At 53.9% G+C, this 16,617-nt stretch overlaps 3 protein-coding genes across 4 annotated transcripts; 2 read left to right on the top strand and 1 right to left on the bottom strand.

Annotated features, from left to right (window-relative positions):
* Positions 1-5: 5 nt before the first annotated feature.
* RFNG (RFNG O-fucosylpeptide 3-beta-N-acetylglucosaminyltransferase) lies at positions 6-7,391 on the top strand. Its single transcript, XM_080356258.1, has 8 exons — positions 6-502; positions 1,317-1,365; positions 1,855-1,957; positions 2,325-2,478; positions 3,462-3,550; positions 3,637-3,802; positions 5,130-5,215; positions 5,460-7,391. Exons 1-8 carry the CDS (start codon positions 167-169, stop codon positions 5,521-5,523), a joined length of 1,047 nt encoding a protein of 348 aa, XP_080212384.1. The 5' UTR covers positions 6-166; the 3' UTR covers positions 5,524-7,391.
* Positions 5,664-11,818, top strand: DCXR (dicarbonyl and L-xylulose reductase; the record flags this gene model as incomplete). Its single annotated transcript, XM_080356339.1, has 8 exons — positions 5,664-5,688; positions 7,508-7,605; positions 7,677-7,831; positions 9,776-9,818; positions 10,125-10,224; positions 10,384-10,448; positions 10,541-10,658; positions 11,122-11,818. 8 exons carry the CDS (start codon positions 5,664-5,666, stop codon positions 11,223-11,225), a joined length of 708 nt encoding a protein of 235 aa, XP_080212465.1. The 3' UTR covers positions 11,226-11,818.
* On the bottom strand, positions 11,331-16,490 carry RAC3 (Rac family small GTPase 3). Of its 2 annotated transcripts, none has more exons than XM_080356259.1 (6): positions 14,830-15,407; positions 14,321-14,392; positions 13,938-14,055; positions 13,248-13,310; positions 12,611-12,770; positions 11,331-12,493 (listed from the first exon to the last, which is right to left on the bottom strand). In XM_080356259.1, the coding sequence occupies exons 1-6, from the start codon at positions 15,024-15,026 to the stop codon at positions 12,363-12,365; spliced, it is 741 nt and encodes a 246-aa protein (XP_080212385.1). In that variant the 5' UTR covers positions 15,027-15,407; the 3' UTR covers positions 11,331-12,362. The 2 variants fall into 2 exon arrangements, with proteins under 2 accessions (XP_080212385.1, XP_080212386.1); XM_080356260.1 differs by lacking the exon at positions 14,830-15,407 and adding an exon at positions 16,356-16,490 and having other exon boundaries at positions 11,338-12,493.
* Between the last annotated feature and the right edge of the window lie 127 nt (positions 16,491-16,617).

The following is a 16,617-nucleotide window of genomic DNA, read 5'->3' as shown; positions in this document are numbered from 1 at the left end:
CTTAAAGGGGCCGCGGCCGCTCTCGCCTCTCGCGGCGGCGCGGGGCGCCCATCGCCCGCGGCCCCGGGGCCGCTACCGCGGGGGCGCGGCCGCTGCCGGGCTCCCGGAGCCGCCGCGGGGCCATGAGGCGGCCGCGCAGCGCGGCGGGGGCCCGCGGGGCTGCAGCATGAGCGGCGCCTGCCTGGGGCTGCGCAGGGGCTGCGTGCTGCTGTCCGTCGGCGCCGCGGCGCTGCTGCTGCTGCTGCTGCCGCGGGGGCAGCCGCCCGCCGCGCCCCGCCGCCCGCCCGCCGGGCCCAGCGCAGCCCCGCCGCAGCGGGCGGGCCCCGGGCCGCGGGCGGGCGGGCGCGGGGGGCCCGGCGGGGGCGCGGGCGGCGGGGCGCGGCGGGGCCGGCCCGGGCTGGCGCTGGAGGACATCTTCATCGCCGTCAAGACCACGCGGAAGCACCACCGGAGCCGGCTGGACCTGCTGCTGCAGACCTGGATCTCCCGCGCCCGGCGGCAGGTGAGGCCGCGGCGGGAGCCCCGTCCCGCGCGTCCCGGAGCGGCCGCTCCCTCTGGCCGGCGCGGCCCTGCGCGCGCTGGGAGCACCTTTCCCCGGCAGGGTGGCTCGTCTGGACGGTTCCTCTGAACCCACCTCCAGGAGTTTGTCGCTGATTAAGCTCGTTACTTGCAGTCTGGGATCAGCGGTCCAGGCACAAACAGTTCACTGACTTTTGCGTGACCCTGGAAAATGCCGCAATGGTGAATGGTTCCTAGTGCTGGTGCATGTAAGCCAGTATTTTGGACTAAGGAGTTCAGCAACCCAGGTTTTTCTGTAGACCAATGCAGTATTTGTTCTCTTGTTTGAGGATTTTTGTACATTTAAGCATATTGACACACTTTTGTCCAGCAGCTGGGACAAGACAGTGTTACCACCTGGCAATTTGCACCCTGACTTTCATTCTTTCCATTTAGCTTTCTTAATAGCCGTGGATGACTCCTAGCCAGAGAGAGGAGGTGACCTTGCAGAGGGAGGTACTACCAAAAAAGACAGTCATTCCTGTCTGGAAATTGGTGTCTGTACCCTGAGATGAGGAGAGTAAAATCCTGGGTGCTTTACTGAAATTAGACTGTTTTGGTGTAAAATGCAAAAACTTGTCAAATAAGGCAGGGGGTGAGGTTGCTGGGGTTTTCTGCACCACCACTTCCCACCCCGCTCCCAGTGGCTGCTGTGAAATAAACCAGACAAAACATGCGACATTCTGCCTGCACCCAGCAAAGCTGAGATTAGCTTCTGACGGTCTCAAATGTGGACACACCATTTTTGTCTCCCACAGACGTTTATATTCACGGACTGGGAGGATCGGGAGCTACGCCTGAAGGCAGGTGAGCTGTGCAGCGCAGGTGCGCGCTGTCTGTCATACCTGAGTTTTGTTTCTTGCTGTATAAACACTTAGGAAAGTTAAGAGGGAGCGAGTGGAGAAAACGGCTCCTTTCACAGGAGAATATGCTGTTCCCGCTTCCCACCTGGACAAGATGCCTGGAACTTCCTGAATACTGGGTTCACCTTTGCACCCGCTTCCTTCCTGTTAGTAAACTTAAATCTGTCTGGTCCAGAGTCACATTAGGTATTTATTTCGTGCGCAGGCTTATGGCGCTGTGTACACGCTCTGCACTCACACGTTTTTCTGTACTCCACAGCTTGCATGCTGTACGCATCACCCATGAGCCCTGCCTGCCCTGCATTCACGCTCCGTGTGTGCACCATACGCACTTCAGATGCAGAGCATTAGTGCCAAATGTGCTCTTCTTTTGTAGTCCTTTTGGACTACACATGCTTCTCAAACCTGAAAGGGCTGATCTTTGTTTTTCTAGGGGATCATATGATCAACACCAACTGTTCTGCTGTCCATACTCGGCAAGCTCTCTGCTGCAAGATGTCTGTGGAATATGATAAATTCCTGGAATCTGGGCAAAAGTAGGTGAAACATGTTGTTCTGATTGACTTTGTTTCTTCAGTTCTGCATTCACAGGAAACTTGAGTAACCTCTTCTGCTCCCAGGAGGAACACAGCATTAGCTAAAGCGTGGTGATGAGCACAGCATGGAGCGGTGTTTATAAACAAGCATCCTCTGAAAGATGGAAAGGTTGATAAACCTAAAGGGGGGTTTTAATTTCAGCCTCTTTCCAGAATTAGGATCTGTGGGTGCTTTCAGCTTCCAAGTTGTGTGGTTCAGGACAATGGGAAACATGTTCTGCTCCAAGCCTCAAAGTCTAAGACTCAGCTCTAAACCTGTAACTCACTTTGTCACTGATCTGCAGTAACTTTCTTATTTTGTTTTAAGATGGTTTTGCCATGTGGACGATGACAACTATGTGAACCCTCGGATGCTCCTGCGTCTCCTGTCTGCCTTCTCACACAGCCAGGATGTCTATGTGGGGAGACCGAGTCTGGACCATCCCATTGAGGCAGCTGACCACGTCCAAAGTGATGGATCAGTAAGCAAGCTTTGCAGTTAGTCCAAGGGTCATCCTGCCCTAAGCTTTTAAAACTTCTGGAGTTCATAGGCTTCCTCCATAAAAACAAGTGACTTAATCTGTGAGCAGTGAGCCTGGCACTGGCCATTTCCAGAGCCAGGGTGCTGGTTTAAATTAACCTTTGATCTGGCCCCATATGCATGTGTACAGTAGAGTTTTATCTCCTGGCCAGGTGTCTGTTTCTCTTCCTTTGCTCCTGTACGTTGGTGATCTCCCTCACACCGGGGTCAGTTGGCCTCACCACCTTGACTCTTCCTTTAGTGGTTTTAGGGGCAGTGTTCCTTGTTTTGGGATTGGGTTTTGTTTGTTTTGAGAGCAGTTACCACATTGTCATCATCTTTAACCAATCTCAGATGGGTGACAAAGGCTCTGTGGGTATATAAGGCATTTTCAATACTGAGTAGTTACCAGGAAGTGGAAGTAAACATATCTGTCAGAAAATACAAGTGCTAAAGGAGAACTCCTCACCAGGTCGCCTGTACTGACAGGCTTAAAGAGAAATCAATCCACTGGCCAGGAAGTCTGTTACTATAAAACTTGTTAGGGAGGACTGCACAACAAAACAGGCCCCTTGGACGCGGAGCCAGGTGACGTAAGGGACCACTCTGGTCTCCTCAGGAATACTGAGCTGGCTGTGGCCATCAGCTAGAATGACCAGGGGACCAACGGAACTGGGTTGGAGTGGGACTGTAGTTTCCTGTTTCGTGTGTGCTGGCTGCAGTTGTGCTAACTGTACTGTCAGTTCCAGGATAAGCGCTTCCCGTGAGAGAACAGCTGGCTGTGCTTTCAGCAGCCTTAAAGATAGAGGAGTTAATCTGTGGTCTTGTTCTGACTCAAGTGCACTGTGTGATATCCAAAAGAACCTCAGCTTCCCTTCCTTGCCCAGCCAAATGGCAAAACCTGATTATCAGTAACCATTGTGTGTTTTTCTTGTTGCTTCTCAGAAGACAACCGTGAAATTCTGGTTTGCCACAGGTGGAGCAGGGTTCTGCATCAGCAGAGGTCTTGCCCTGAAGATGAGTCCCTGGGCCAGGTAAACACTGTTGCTAGCTGAGCCCCATCACCATGCGTTCAGTCAGCTTTAAAGCATGTTCCATCTTGTCTCCCATGCTCTCACAGCCTGGGTAATTTCATCAGTACTGCAGAAAGAGTGCGTCTGCCTGACGACTGCACTATTGGCTACATCATTGAGGGGCTGCTGGAGGTGAAGCTGCTCCACAGCCCCTTGTTCCATTCCCATCTGGAAAATCTGCAGAGGCTACAAGGCGAGTCTGTGCTGCAGCAGGTAGGGCTGAGCCTCATGTCCTGTTCTTATAATTACACCCCGATAGGATCAGAAAGTCTCCATACGCGTAGCACTCACCCTTTGGCGAAGAGGGATGTCTGCAGGCTCGCTCAGAGCTGCGTCCCGCCCGGTTCCTTCACGTGGGTAAAGCATACTTCCACCTAGCCAGCGGGTCACGCAGGTGTCCCCTCCTCTGGGGACACCTCCTGCTACATTAAGCCTACCTACGGTGTTCAGCTCACTCCAAGCTCTGACTTTTCACGAGTCACAGAAGCAGCAAGTGTAGAAGGAGGCAATATTTAGTTTGCCGTGTAAGAAAGTATTTCTGTCTTTGCCTAACAAAGTCTTAAGAATTAATTCTTGCTGTTCAAAAAGACGAGTGTAGCAGCTATAGCAAGTACCTCTTCAATAATGAAGACATAGTTAACTGTTTCATCATTTTGAGGAATAACTTGTCTGAATTTCAAGAAATTTAATGTTTCTTAGGAAAAATCTGGTATTCTTGTAATTGCTGGGACACCTTTCTACTCGTGGGCAATAGATGGAGCTATAAGACTTTCCAGAAGCTTTGCCTCCCTCTTGAGCACCATGAAAAAATGCAAGTGTGGTTTTGCCCCTGCAAACTACTTGGTTATATTTTCCTGGCAATTGTATTAGGTGGCAGAAATGCGCACTTGGGGCCAAATTCCAGCATGATGTAATCTCCGTCACGCTGGTGAATTTAACCGTAGGCTGGATACAGCCTTTCGTTGGGGATCTCTGTGTCCCTGAGGCAGTAACAGCTAACCCAAAATCCAGGAAATCCACAACTAGAAAGAAAATGTAAGTCTCGTACCTGGCACCTGAAAATTTCTTCATACAGTGCTTGTGTGGAGTAATAGCACTGAATTTGAATTCCGGCGATAGGTTTTGTTGCCGCGTTTGTCTCATGGCAGTTCTCTTCATGCCGTTTAACATCCCAATGTTTCTATTTCCCTCTGTGCTAAGACACTTCAGGCAGTGTCTGGTGAGGATGAGCATATTTAGTGAAGTAACAGACATTAGCAGGATTAACGCCCTTGCAAAGCTCGCAGTTGAAACTCCTCTTGTCCTTCAGGGCAATGTAGCTTTCAGCTCCTTTGTTTGTGCTCCCGCGTTGCCTCAAGATGACCAGCGGTTCAGTGCCAGTATTGCTCAGGTCAAAGCCAACCACTCTTCTTCAAATGTAACCTGCTGTTCAGACAGGATCTCTGCAGTCTTTCTTCATAGCTTGCTAATAATCCTGCTATCCCCACTCTGTTTTTCTGCATTAGTGGTACAACTTCTGAATATTTATTTGCTTTTACAGGTAACCTTAAGTTATGGGGACCCTGAGAACAAACACAATGTTGTGAGTGTGGGAGGAGTGTTTGGCCTTCAGCAAGATCCAACCCGGTGAGTGTCCGCTTCCAAAACGAGATCTCCCTGCCTTGTTCGTGTTTATCGACTGTAAGATGATCAAACCCACTAATGGGATTATTTTCTCAAGTCTGCTCTTGTTGCTGTGCCCAAGGCAGGTAGACCCACCCTCCTTGCTCCATTAGGCTGCTGCACATTCAACGCTAGTGTGTTCCTTGGATGGAAAATTCCAAGATTCCAATCTAATATTTCCTTTTTTCTTTTCTTTAATTCTCTGTAGATTTAAATCTGTCCATTGTCTGCTGTATCCTGACACTATGTGGTGCCCTGCGAAGAAGTCATAATTCTTTAGGAGTCATTGACACCTGCATCCTGCCCGTTTGTGTGAGACAGGAGTTGTGGTGAACTCTTCTTTTCTTTTCTTTTTTTCTTTTTTTTTTTTGTTCTTCTGGGAGACATCCGGTGGTGTTTGCAGAGGAGGTGGATGGACTCTTTACAAAAGCAAGAAGGTGTGGTTTGTTCTGCTGCAGCCCAGGTCATTCCAGGAAGAATCCTTGTTCTTTTGTCCAGTGGCTCTTTGTATAATGACTACAGTCATGTGTGTGAGTTCACTTTCCACTTGTCTGATGTCCTGTGAGTCCACGCTTGGACACATCCTGGGCAAACGCAGTATGGGAACAGCAGCATTCTTACTGCTGTTTGGGGCTTTAGAGGCCGTTGTCTTGAAGCTGGAGTGCTGTAGCAGACTGTAGTCCCCATGGTGACAAGAGAGGGGAAGTTTTCACTCGTCTTTCTTGGGAAGAGGATGATTTAAGAGCTTCTGTGGCCTGCCATATTAAAACTCCGCCTGTGGGCTGGAACAGGGTCTGTTAACAAATACCAGAAAACCTGGAATCACCAGGGTAAACAAGGCTGAAAGCCTTTGTCGGGGAAGCCCGCCGCGCAAGGGGTAAGCTCCCTCGGGACGGGATCAGAGTTGCCTACAGCGCATGTTGTCCCCTGTCGTCCGTGTGTACCTCCCATGGAGGTGATTGTCAGACTTGGCTCTCACCGGCTGAATTGCAGTGAGTTTTGATTACGATGGTGGTCTGCTGGGTCCAAGGCTATTCCCCTGATATCTGATACTGCAGAAACACTTGCCAGACTCGGTGTAATCATGTCCCGGCTCTGCCCAGGGCGGCTGCGTGAGCCAGAGCATCCTCGCCGGCGGATGGAGCGCCCTGTTCCTGAAGCCGTGGGTGAGCGAGGAGGAATGCCTCCTAGCCTTAATGCCCTGAGGAGGTTTTTGATGGTATCATTTGAAGACCTTTAATTACATGACTGTGGTTACTCCAGCTTCTTCAGATAATCTTTTGATTGCCTTGAGGTCTAGATCAGTGTTTATGTTTACTCTGCTTCTTAATGTTTCAATAACTAGTTCATGCAGTCACTAAAAGGAGACTGCACACTTGCACGAAGGCAGAAGTTCTGTGCTGTAGCAGTATCACCTGCTGCTGCTTTTTAAATAAAGTAGAAGCTTCTCCTGTAGCAGAAACTATAGCTGTGAAACTTCATGCGTTCTTGATGAGATTTTTGTCTTCAAACACTGATTCTGAACTCTTCTGTTGGAGCTTTTCTTCCCCTGGTAGTAGCCTCTTGCAAGATATCACACACAGTGTGGACTGGGTGGTGATTAAGTAGCGAACTGCAGTTCAAAAATTACAACAGTTGATATGGATGGCAGCAAAACTGAGTGGTGTAAGTTTTGCGCTGTAGTCACTGGTCGCCTAACCTGCTGTGCTAAGGAGGTGCTGTGCTCTAAGCTGGTGGGGTGTTTATTGAACTGAAAAAGGACCAAGTTCTCCTGCGTGGCAGTACAGAACCTTTTAAATGCATTCAAGCTTCTTTTAAGGTTTCCTGTGTTGACAATACAGTAGGCTGTGTGGATATATCAGGATGTAGCTTTTTAAGCAAACTACTGTCTCGTACATAAAGTGATTCTACAAAATAAATATTTAAAGAGGTCAGAGGCTGCGTTTTGTCATGTTGCCTGACATGTTCTTTACGTCCCGGAGCCCGCAGGCTCCCGTCGGGCTGTTGTGCCGGAGGCCGAAAAGCAGCCGCGTGTGCGGCCCCGCCCCGGCCCCTCGGGCCGCCCCGCTGCGGCCCCGCCCGGCGCGGCCCCGGCCCAGAGCGCCCGCAGCATGGAGCCGCAGCCCAGCAGCATGGAGCCGCAGCCCAGCAGCTTCCGCGGCCGGCGGGCCCTGGTGACCGGGGCCGGCAAAGGTGGGCGGGCGGCGGGGGGGCCGGGCGGCGCGGGGGGCCGGGGCTGACGCCGTGTCCCCGCAGGGATCGGGCGCGCCGTGGCCGTGGCGCTGAGCCGGGCCGGGGCCCGCGTCACCGCGCTGAGCCGCACCGCGGGGGACCTGGAGAGCCTGGCGACGGAGGTACCGGCATCCCCGCACCGCCCTCCCCTCCCTCGGGCCGGCCCCCGGTAACCCCGCCGTGCCCCCGGCAGTGCCCCGGCATCGAGACCCTGTGCCTGGACCTGGCCGACTGGGACGCCACGGAGGCGGCGCTGAGCGCGGCGGGGCCGTTCGAGCTGCTGGTGAACAACGCGGCCGTGGCGCTGCTGCAGCCCTTCCTGGAGGTGACGCGGGCGGCCCTGCAGCGGTGAGTGAGTGCCCGGCAGCGCTGGGGGCCCGGCAGCGGTGAGTGAGTGCCCGGCAGCGCTGGGGGCCTGGCAGCAGTGAGTGAGTGCCCGGCAGCGCTGGGGGCCCGGCAGCGGTGAGTGAGTGCCCGGCAGCGCTGGGGGCCCGGCAGCGGTGAGTGAGTGCCCGGCAGCGCTGGGGGCCCGGCAGCGGTGAGTGAGTGCCCTGCAGCAGTGAGTGAGTGCCCGGCAGCAGTGACTGAGTGCCCTGCAGCGGTGAGTGAGTGCTCGGCAGCGCTGGGGGCCCGGCAGCGGTGAGTGAGTGCCCAGCAGCGCTGGGGGCCCGGCAGCGGTGAGTGAGTGCCCTGCAGCAGTGAGTGAGTGCCCGGCAGCAGTGACTGAGTGCCCTGCAGCGGTGAGTGAGTGCCCGGCAGCGCTGGGGGCCCTGCAGCAGTGAGTGAGAGCCCGGCAGCGCTGGGGGCCCTGCAGCAGTGAGTGAGTGCCCGGCAGCGCTGGGGGCCCTGCAGCAGTGAGTGAGTGCCCGGCAGCGCTGGGGGCCCTGCAGCAGTGAGTGAGTGCCCGGCAGCGCTGGGGGCCCTGCAGCAGTGAGTGAGTGCCCGGCAGCGCTGGGGGCCCGGCAGCGGCGAGTGAGGGCCCTGCAGTGGTGAGTGCCCGGCAGCGCTGGGGGCCCTGCAGCGGTGAGTGGCCGGCAGCGCTGGGGGCCCTGCAGCGGTGAGTGAGTGCCCGGCAGCAGTGACTGAGTGCCCTGCAGCGGTGAGTGAGTGCTCGGCAGCGCGGGGGGCCCGGCAGCCCCGGCCCCGCTCCCCGCCCGCGGGCTGAGCCTCAGAATGTGAACGGCTGCGGCTGTGGCCGAGCTTTACGGACACCGGTGTCTCCCAGGAAAGGCAGCAGCTGGTGCACAGCACCACACAGCCCAACACGCTGTTAGAAATGCCTCCATGGTTTGTTGGTTGTTACTGCTCATGTCTGCTCTCTTTTTTTCCTGTCTTTTCATACTTCACATAATCACCTTTCACCCTGTAACCATCAAAAGGAAACCAACTGAAACACTCACACTATTCCACACAGTTAATGAGTAGCCAGAACCTGCAGTTTCGTGTCTGAGATGGTGGTGTGCACACACCATCCAGCCCACGCAGTACAGAAGAGCCTCTTGCTGTTAACCAAGCTCAGAGCTTCCAGTCTAGCTCCAGCTCAAGCCTCTGCTAAACTGAAAGGCAGGTGTCTAAGACAATTCAGATAAAGCCAGGTAAGGGAGCACAAAACTGTCACATCACAAAATTAAACTTGCTTACTGCGATAACATATCTTTCTTTTTCTCTCAAAAGATCTGTAGCTCCAGGTGGGCATAAGCTTTAGGATACAGCTTATGGTGTTTCCCTCTGAGAAGATGGGTCATGCTTTGTTCCAACATTAAAAAGGGTTACTGTGAGCCTGTAATAAAGGATTAATTTGTGACTAGAATATAAAAGGTATGGAGTCTACTACGACAATTCTGCCAAACTAGTAGGCGAAAAAAAAAAAACTCAGCAAGGAAGGGCTTTGTGGCAAATAGAAAAAAAAAACCTGCTTCTACCTGTCTTATAGCAGATTTTCTACTTTAAAGCCCTGTGGAGGGTTTGATTGACCTAAGCGTTGTCACTGGCTGAGGCCTGGGGCTGTTTAACCTTTAACAGAGGAACGACGTGCGCCTGCTAAAGAACGGAGCCCTGCTGGAGCCAGGACGGCGCGCGAGGCACCACCGGGCGCGGGCTGACTGCCTGGCACCCACCGCCCCCGCGGGCAGCGGGACGACGGTCCCACTGCCCCGCCTGGCACTTCTGGGTTCTAGAGGACCACCAGTACTCCCGAGATAGCAGCAGCACGGCCTCTGCTGCCTCTCGAAACAAATCCTCCCTCCCTGGCCTGGGCTGCAGCCGCTGTAACTTAACTTTGTTTATTTGTAGGTCTCTTGATGTGAACCTTGGGGCTGTGCTTCATGTTTCCCAGGTGAGGAAGAACTGTCACTGCAGTTGTCTCCAAGAACGCTGGTGACTAAGTTGTTCTGCACAGCAGAGATAAGTGCCCCCTGTGGGGCTAAAGGGACGGAAGCCCGAGTCAGCCTTGCGTGTGCAGCCCCCCTCCACTCTTGCTTTGATTCTCTTGTAAGCGGGAGACAGCGAGGATTTACTTCCTCTGGATGTTTTTACTCTTTTGGCCACCACAGTAGCCCAGCAAGATTCCTGCTGAATGAAACAATGATTTCTCCTGTTACAACTGTGGCATCCCTTTTTCTTTTTTCCTTCCCTCCCCCAGATTGTTGCTCGGCAGATGATTGCCCAGGGGCTGTCGGGTGCTATTGTAAATGTCTCTAGCCAGGCCTCTCAGCGTGCTCTGTGGGATCATGCTGTTTACTGTAAGTATGTCTGGCTGTAGCAGTGTCCCTCTCCTTTTGGATGAGCTGTAGACACAGCCACCGAGCTGCTGGCTGCCGGTTCTGGGCAGAGAAATCCTTGCGTGTGTTCCAGATCAGCGCTAAGCACTGAAATGCCTCTGTTCTTCCCTTGTCTTGAAGGTTCCACAAAAAGTGCTTTGGATATGCTGAGCAAGGTAATGGCACTGGAACTGGGACCCCACAAGGTAGGATTCCTTCCGAGATAAAGTGTGAAAGCTGAACCTGAGCATTTCCTCTCGGAGCAGCCTGGTTAGATTGCTTTTTGCTTTTGTCACAGATTAGGGTGAACACTGTGAACCCCACAGTGGTTATGACTGACATGGGGAGAATTAACTGGAGTGACCCTCAGAAATCTGCTGCCATGATTAATCGGATTCCTCTGGGAAAGTTTGCAGGTCAGTGGTGTAGCTTTGTTGCCAGGCTGGGCTCTTTTGTTCCCTCTAATTAACATCACAGCGATAGGGACCTTGCTGCTTTTGTGGGCAACGTCACAACTCTGCTGAATGGCTGTGCCTGAATTCCTAAACACTTCATGAGGACAGGGTGAGAATCAACCTTACCTCTCCTCCTCCACAGCCTTCTCAGGACAAGTGACATGCACTTGGTTTGCTGTTCATAAATACGACTGGGAGGGGAGCATAGGAGCTTGCTGTGAACTAAATACCGTTTGATCACAACAAGGACTTTTTGATGTCCAGCTCTCAGCCACACTGCCCTGTACACTGCATCAACACAGCCTGGGGGCAGAAATATTTCCCTGCTGCAATGACATGTAGAGGTCAAAGACATACCTTTTGGGATGCTTGCTTTTCTAGCACAATTTGAGGGGGGCATCGGATGTTCTCTGTTTGATTCCAGAGGTGGATGATGTGGTGAACAGCATACTCTTTCTGCTGAGTGACAAGAGTGCTATGACAACAGGCATCTCACTGATGGTTGATGGGGGATTTCTTGTCTCCTAAGATGACACCCGCATTTCACACCTGGCCTGCATTCTCATACTAGTACTGCATAGATGTAAACTGGATAGAAAACAATGACACAGACCCAGCCTTGCTGGAGAAGAGGAACCTGTATGAGAAGTGAGGCAGAAAATTACCTTTAGAAGGCTGCTATATAGTAAAGCTCACATACGCTGTCATGAAGAATGTTTATTGCACCAAATAAGGTTTTATCTTGTCACTCTACATGATGATTAGAAATCGGACCTGTCTTTCTTCCAACCCTATTCCCCCCACAACCCTTCAGAAGCTCTCCCTGTTCTGTCCGAATCCATAGAGCGCACCTGCACTTCCAATGGGAAGGGAAAGAAGTTAGCAGACTCCTCATTGCTTCCTTTGCTGTTTTTAGTAAAAAACAAAACAAAACAAAACAGGGGCAACAACCACAGTCCTGCTCTGCAGAGACTGGATTTGGGGGGGAGGCCCTGCTAAAGACTGATGGGGGGAGCAGCACCATGGTGTCCTAGGGTGTGCACACCCAGAGGCAAATACATCAACTGCACAGAGCTGTTTCGCTGAGTTTGGCTAGTATCCAATAAAGCACCTAATGATTAGTTCTTCAGCTCGTATCTCATTTACTTCGACCCCTTCCAGGCTGGTTATGATTTAACAGTCTCAGGCACGTATCTGCTAGAGCACCAGTTTGTTAACCATTAGCCGCAGCAGGCGAGGCAAAGAGACCCTACTGCTCTCCCAGCTGCTCTCGTCTTTCGGCACCGTTCCTGTCCTCCCTTCTCCCACAAGGATCTTCACCACCTGTTTCACCTGCAAGTTGAAACCAGGTGTTTCCGGGACAGGATGGATGTCTCAGCCCTGTCATCGTGGAGTTCAGGAGAGCCAAAACAGCCTGTTGCCCCACGGAGCTACCTTGCCTTCCCCATTGTACCTCCCTGGGGATTGTACAGCCCCCAGCTAGTCTCCTGCCCCCACTGCCCCTTCACATCAACACTGACGTTAAATCAAAGAGACATTTAAAAAACACTGACTTCGTACGTGATGAAGGGCCCTACACATCCCAGCCCCCTCCAGAAACACCCAGCTAATATGCAATCTGTCAGAGGACGACAACATGCTGAGCCAGCGCCTAGGCCACAGCCCTCAAAACATGGTACACTTTTTGCCGGGCTTCTTCACGGGCGGTGGGCAGAGCACAGCCCGGATGGCTTCATCAAACACCGTCTTCAAGCCCCGCTGCGTCAGGGCAGAGCATTCGAGGTACTTTACCGACCCTAAGGGAAAGAGAGCTCCAGCTCAACCACTCCAGTCCTAGCAGGACGTACGGTCCCTCACCCACTCCACACCAAAAAGCTCAATGCCATGGAGATCTGCCAGCACACGAGACTCACCGATCTCCCGAGCCATGGCCAGACCTTGGGGGTAGGTGATGGGGGCCAGTTTCTTATCACGTAACCTTTCAATGGTGTCCTTATCATCCCTCAAGTCCAGCTTGGTGCCCACCAGGATGATGGGTGTATTTGGGCAATGGTGTCGGACCTCAGGGTACCACTGAAAAGGAGAGGCACGATAAGAACAGTAGCTGCGGCAGTAGATGCAACCGTAAGGATGCATTTACTGTTAGGAACAAGGTTTTTACTGCTGATATAGTGGCAACGCCTGAATAGGATACTTCTGCCTACAGTTCTGAGAATACTCCGCAGAAAGAGATTGGTGCAGATGTAATAATGAAGGCACCAAGACACGGAATCATGACAGCGCCAGCCAACTCTGCGCACGGTACTTCCTTTAGCTGCATTTTAGCTTCTAAGACATCCCTTCTTTAAGATGCAGATTTGAAAAGGCAAAAACTTAGCCAAAGAAGCAATGAATAAAATGTAAGCCCCTCTTCATCAAACCTGCAGACTGTGACCTTTTCTTATCGAAATGTGACTGCCAGAAATGTTGGGCTTGTAGGTGTTGCAGGGCAGGGCAGGGCAGGGGACTTCACTGGTTCCTCCCACTGTTTCACCCAGGAGAATACTTTACCTTAGCTCTGACATTCTCAAAGGAGGCCGGACTCACAAGGGAGAAGCAGATCAAGAAAACATCCTGTGTGGAAACAAGAGCGTCAGCTGTGTAGAAAGAAACAGGTAGAGATAACGGAGGGAGGGTGGAGAGGGGGCCTTACAGAGGACAACCTCCTCCCACAATCAAGGACTGTGTCTCTAAGAAGTCTTTCCCCACTAAGGCTGCTAAACTAATTCAGAGAGGGAAGGAATGGACTTGATTGTATGACTTTGTCGTCTTGTGTAACACTGGGCCCTGCACGTTAAGAGCCTGTGGCCACAAATACCTTAACAGTGCTGAGCGCATCACCCCATGTACGGGCCCTTGGGAACTGCTGCAGCCAGGGGACGCTCCTCGTGCAGCCCGACGCTGCGCTGTGCCACCGAGAGGGGACGGCAACACGGAACGTGGCTCGGCACAGCCCACGCCATCCCTTTCACCTGAGCCTACGGTGGCACACAGAACTGCTCAAACACCATTAAGAAGTAGGGATGAGAACAGGACAATCTTTTAGGAGAAATTCAGCTGTGATACTTCTTAAACAATCAGAATTATAGTTACAGCTGCAGGAACCTAGATTTTCCTCAGAGGAAAGAAATCTGCTGTCCTTGGGAGCCTCCCTATCCCCAAAAGGGAGCAGTTACAAGCCACTCCAAGCTCAGCACTCACCGTCTGTGGATAGGAAAGAGGCCGCAGTCGGTCATAATCCTCCTGCCCTGCTGTGTCCCAGAGGCCTAGGTTCACTGGCTTTCCATCTACCATGACATTGGCAGAATAGTTATCAAACCTGCCAAGGAAGAGTCCCCATCAGTGACAATCTTATTGTGACCCACGCGTCTCTTCACATGGAATCCAAGGCAGTGAATCAGGAGAGGACACTGCAGCACAGTTTCAGAGGGGACAGTCTGCCCTCCTCACATCCCACTGGCACTGTCCTCTCATGCGAAGTTCATAGGCTGATGTGGAACAGCCTCTCCTCACCTACAGAACCAGCTTTTACAGATACGTGCATACAGAGCAAAAAGCAACTGAAACCCAAAGCCATTACTCACACGGTGGGGATGTATTCTCCAGGAAAGGCATTCGTGGTGTAACTGATCAGCAAGCAGGTCTTCCCGACAGCTCTGCAGAGGATCAGAGAAACAAGCATAAAGAAAGGTACGGCAGAAAACATTGTAAACTCACCCTTTCCCCACCCAAAAAATAAGTTAGGTAAAAAGTTATTGTATGAAAAAACCAACCTGTAGAAGGCTGGAACGCCCTAGGTGTCAGGGACCGGGCCTGCGCTCACAATGTGCTCCTTGCCTGGGCACTCACCTGGCCCTGCTCTCTCCCACTCCTTTCCCCACCCATTCAGCCTCAACAAACAACCAGGTAAAAACACATGTGTTCCAGGAACCAAAAGAGAGGAAATAAATTAGGGTTCTGTGCTAGGCTCAACACACCCATAATTATCTGGCAAAACAGGTGAACAGCGAGTTGAAAAAACATGCAACAACACAGCTCCTGAGATACAGGAGTTCAATGTTGGTAAACTTAGGAGTCCCAGAAGTGACACAACCTGTGAAAGTTGTGAAGTGCAGAGAACCTTCCAGAGAAACGGACTGTGAGCGCCAGGGAAAGCTGTGTGCTAGGAGGCTGAGTGAAGCTGAACAGCCAGCAGCGATGGGAATCCGGCACCCAGCTCTGTGACTGGGGTGGCACAAGGGAAGGCTTCAGGAACAAGAAGAGACCCCAGAGGACCCTGCGGTCCCTCATCAGGACGAGCCAAAGCACGGCGAGGACCTCTGCGGTGAGGCACCCAGCTCTTCCCACAGGCCGGGACCCCTCCCGGGGAACAGGGCATCGTGTACGGACCCGAACACTGACCAGCCCAGCCTTCCTCCTGAGCCGCAACCTCCCTACCAAACCGGGAAGTCACATAATTCACAAAAAGCACACATATCTATGACCGAAGTGGTTTGGTATCCAAGTTCACTTAGTCTCTGCACTGCCAATTTGGTCTTAAAGCACAAGACCGGCCTGCAAACCTTCATCTGAAGTCTTTTTGCAACAGGCCAAGCTCCCTTGTTGCTCTCCCCACCGTGACAAGGCTGTGCTGTACTGGGGGGTGTCTCCTCCCCCTCCTTAGACTGCACGGGCTACAACCTGCAAGGCCTCCGAACCGAGGGTGTGTGCGAGGGGGCGGCACGCAGGGGAGAGCGGACACACCAGTCCCTGCCTAAGGCCAGTTCACATTCAGTCCGTATCTCAGCTCCGTGTTTGCTGTGGTATTCAGAAAAACAAACAGGAAATGTGAGGAAAAATACGCAAGACAAGCTCAGAAAAGTTACGAAGCACCATAAATCCACTGCATGCCTGCATCTGCCATACAGATGTGCTCCCAGAAAAAAAGACACATAGGAAAAGCCTAAAGATCAAGAATGATGACAGGAGGCACACAGTAAAATCAGGAACAGCAACGTGTTTCACCTTGGAACACAAACAACAAAAGGAGATACGAGAGAAACCTGCAAACCTCGAGATTTTTAGTGAGGACTTTGTGATGAATCACGCTTTTATGTCAAAAACCAGCGAAACTCAGGCGCCTAATACAATAACGAGGAGACGGTTCACAGCCCCGGAAAAGCAGGTGTGCTCTCTCCAGGCAGCGCAGCCCCAGATGCGGAACTGCTGGGGGACGCAGCCCCAAGTTCCCGAGCTGCGGAGGGAGCGGGAGGCGCCGGGCGGGGCCGCGGCCGCACCAGGCCCGACCTGCGCCGGCGGAGCCGCCCGGCCCGGCCCGGCCCCGCCGCCGCCCCCGCGGCCCCGAGCCGCCGCCTGCGCGTCCCTCCGCGGCCGGGACACCGCGGCCAGGCGGGGCGGCCCCGCCGCGCTCCCGCCCGCCCCGCCCGGGCCCCGCGGCGCTCCAGGCCGGGCCGGGCCGGGCCGCAGCGCCGCGCCTCCCGCTGGCGGAGCCGGCTCCCCCGGGCCGCGGGGCGGGGCCGCGCCGGGCCCTCCCTCCCGGCCCTCGGCGGCGCGGGGCCGGGCCCGCTTTGTGCGGGGCCGCGGAGGGCCGAGGCGGCCCCGCGGCCGCCGCGCACTCACCCGTCGCCCACCACCACACACTTGATCGCCTGCATCTGCCCGCGATGGCGGCGCCGCGCTCCGCCGCAGTGACAGCCCGCGCGGGCGGGGCCGAGCCGAGCCGAGCCCAGCCGAGCGCGGCCGAGCCCTGCGGCGGGGGCGGGGCCAGCCCCGCGCCGGCCCCGCCCCCGCCCCGCCCCGCCCCGCCCCGCGCGCCGGTAGCGCCGCGTCCCGGGGCCCGGCCGGAGCCCTCGGCCGCGGCGGGAAGAGGAAGAGGAAGGCG

The sequence above is a fragment of the Nesoenas mayeri genome (genome assembly GCF_963082525.1).
Source record: "Nesoenas mayeri genome assembly, chromosome: 19".
Lineage (NCBI taxonomy): Eukaryota > Metazoa > Chordata > Aves > Columbiformes > Columbidae > Nesoenas > Nesoenas mayeri.
Note: the sequence above shows the minus strand (reverse complement) of the source record. Positions and strands in the feature narration are given on the sequence as shown.

Bases quoted from the DNA above. Each gene is read 5' to 3' on its own strand.
- RFNG (XM_080356258.1), top strand. From the start codon at position 167: ATGAGCGGCGCCTGCCTGGGGCTGCGCAGGGGCTGCGTGCTGCTGTCC. The intron at 3,551-3,636 runs GTAAACACTGTT...ATGCTCTCACAG, and splicing joins AAGATGAGTCCCTGGGCCAG to CCTGGGTAATTTCATCAGTA. The intron at 5,216-5,459 runs GTGAGTGTCCGC...AATTCTCTGTAG, and splicing joins CTTCAGCAAGATCCAACCCG to ATTTAAATCTGTCCATTGTC.
- RAC3 (XM_080356259.1), bottom strand. From the start codon at position 15,026: ATGAGGGACCGCAGGGTCCTCTGGGGTCTCTTCTTGTTCCTGAAGCCT. The intron at 14,056-14,320 runs GTGAGTAATGGC...CTTCCTTGGCAG, and splicing joins GGAGAATACATCCCCACCGT to GTTTGATAACTATTCTGCCA. The intron at 12,494-12,610 runs GTGAGTCTCGTG...TCTTTCCCTTAG, and splicing joins GGCCATGGCTCGGGAGATCG to GGTCGGTAAAGTACCTCGAA.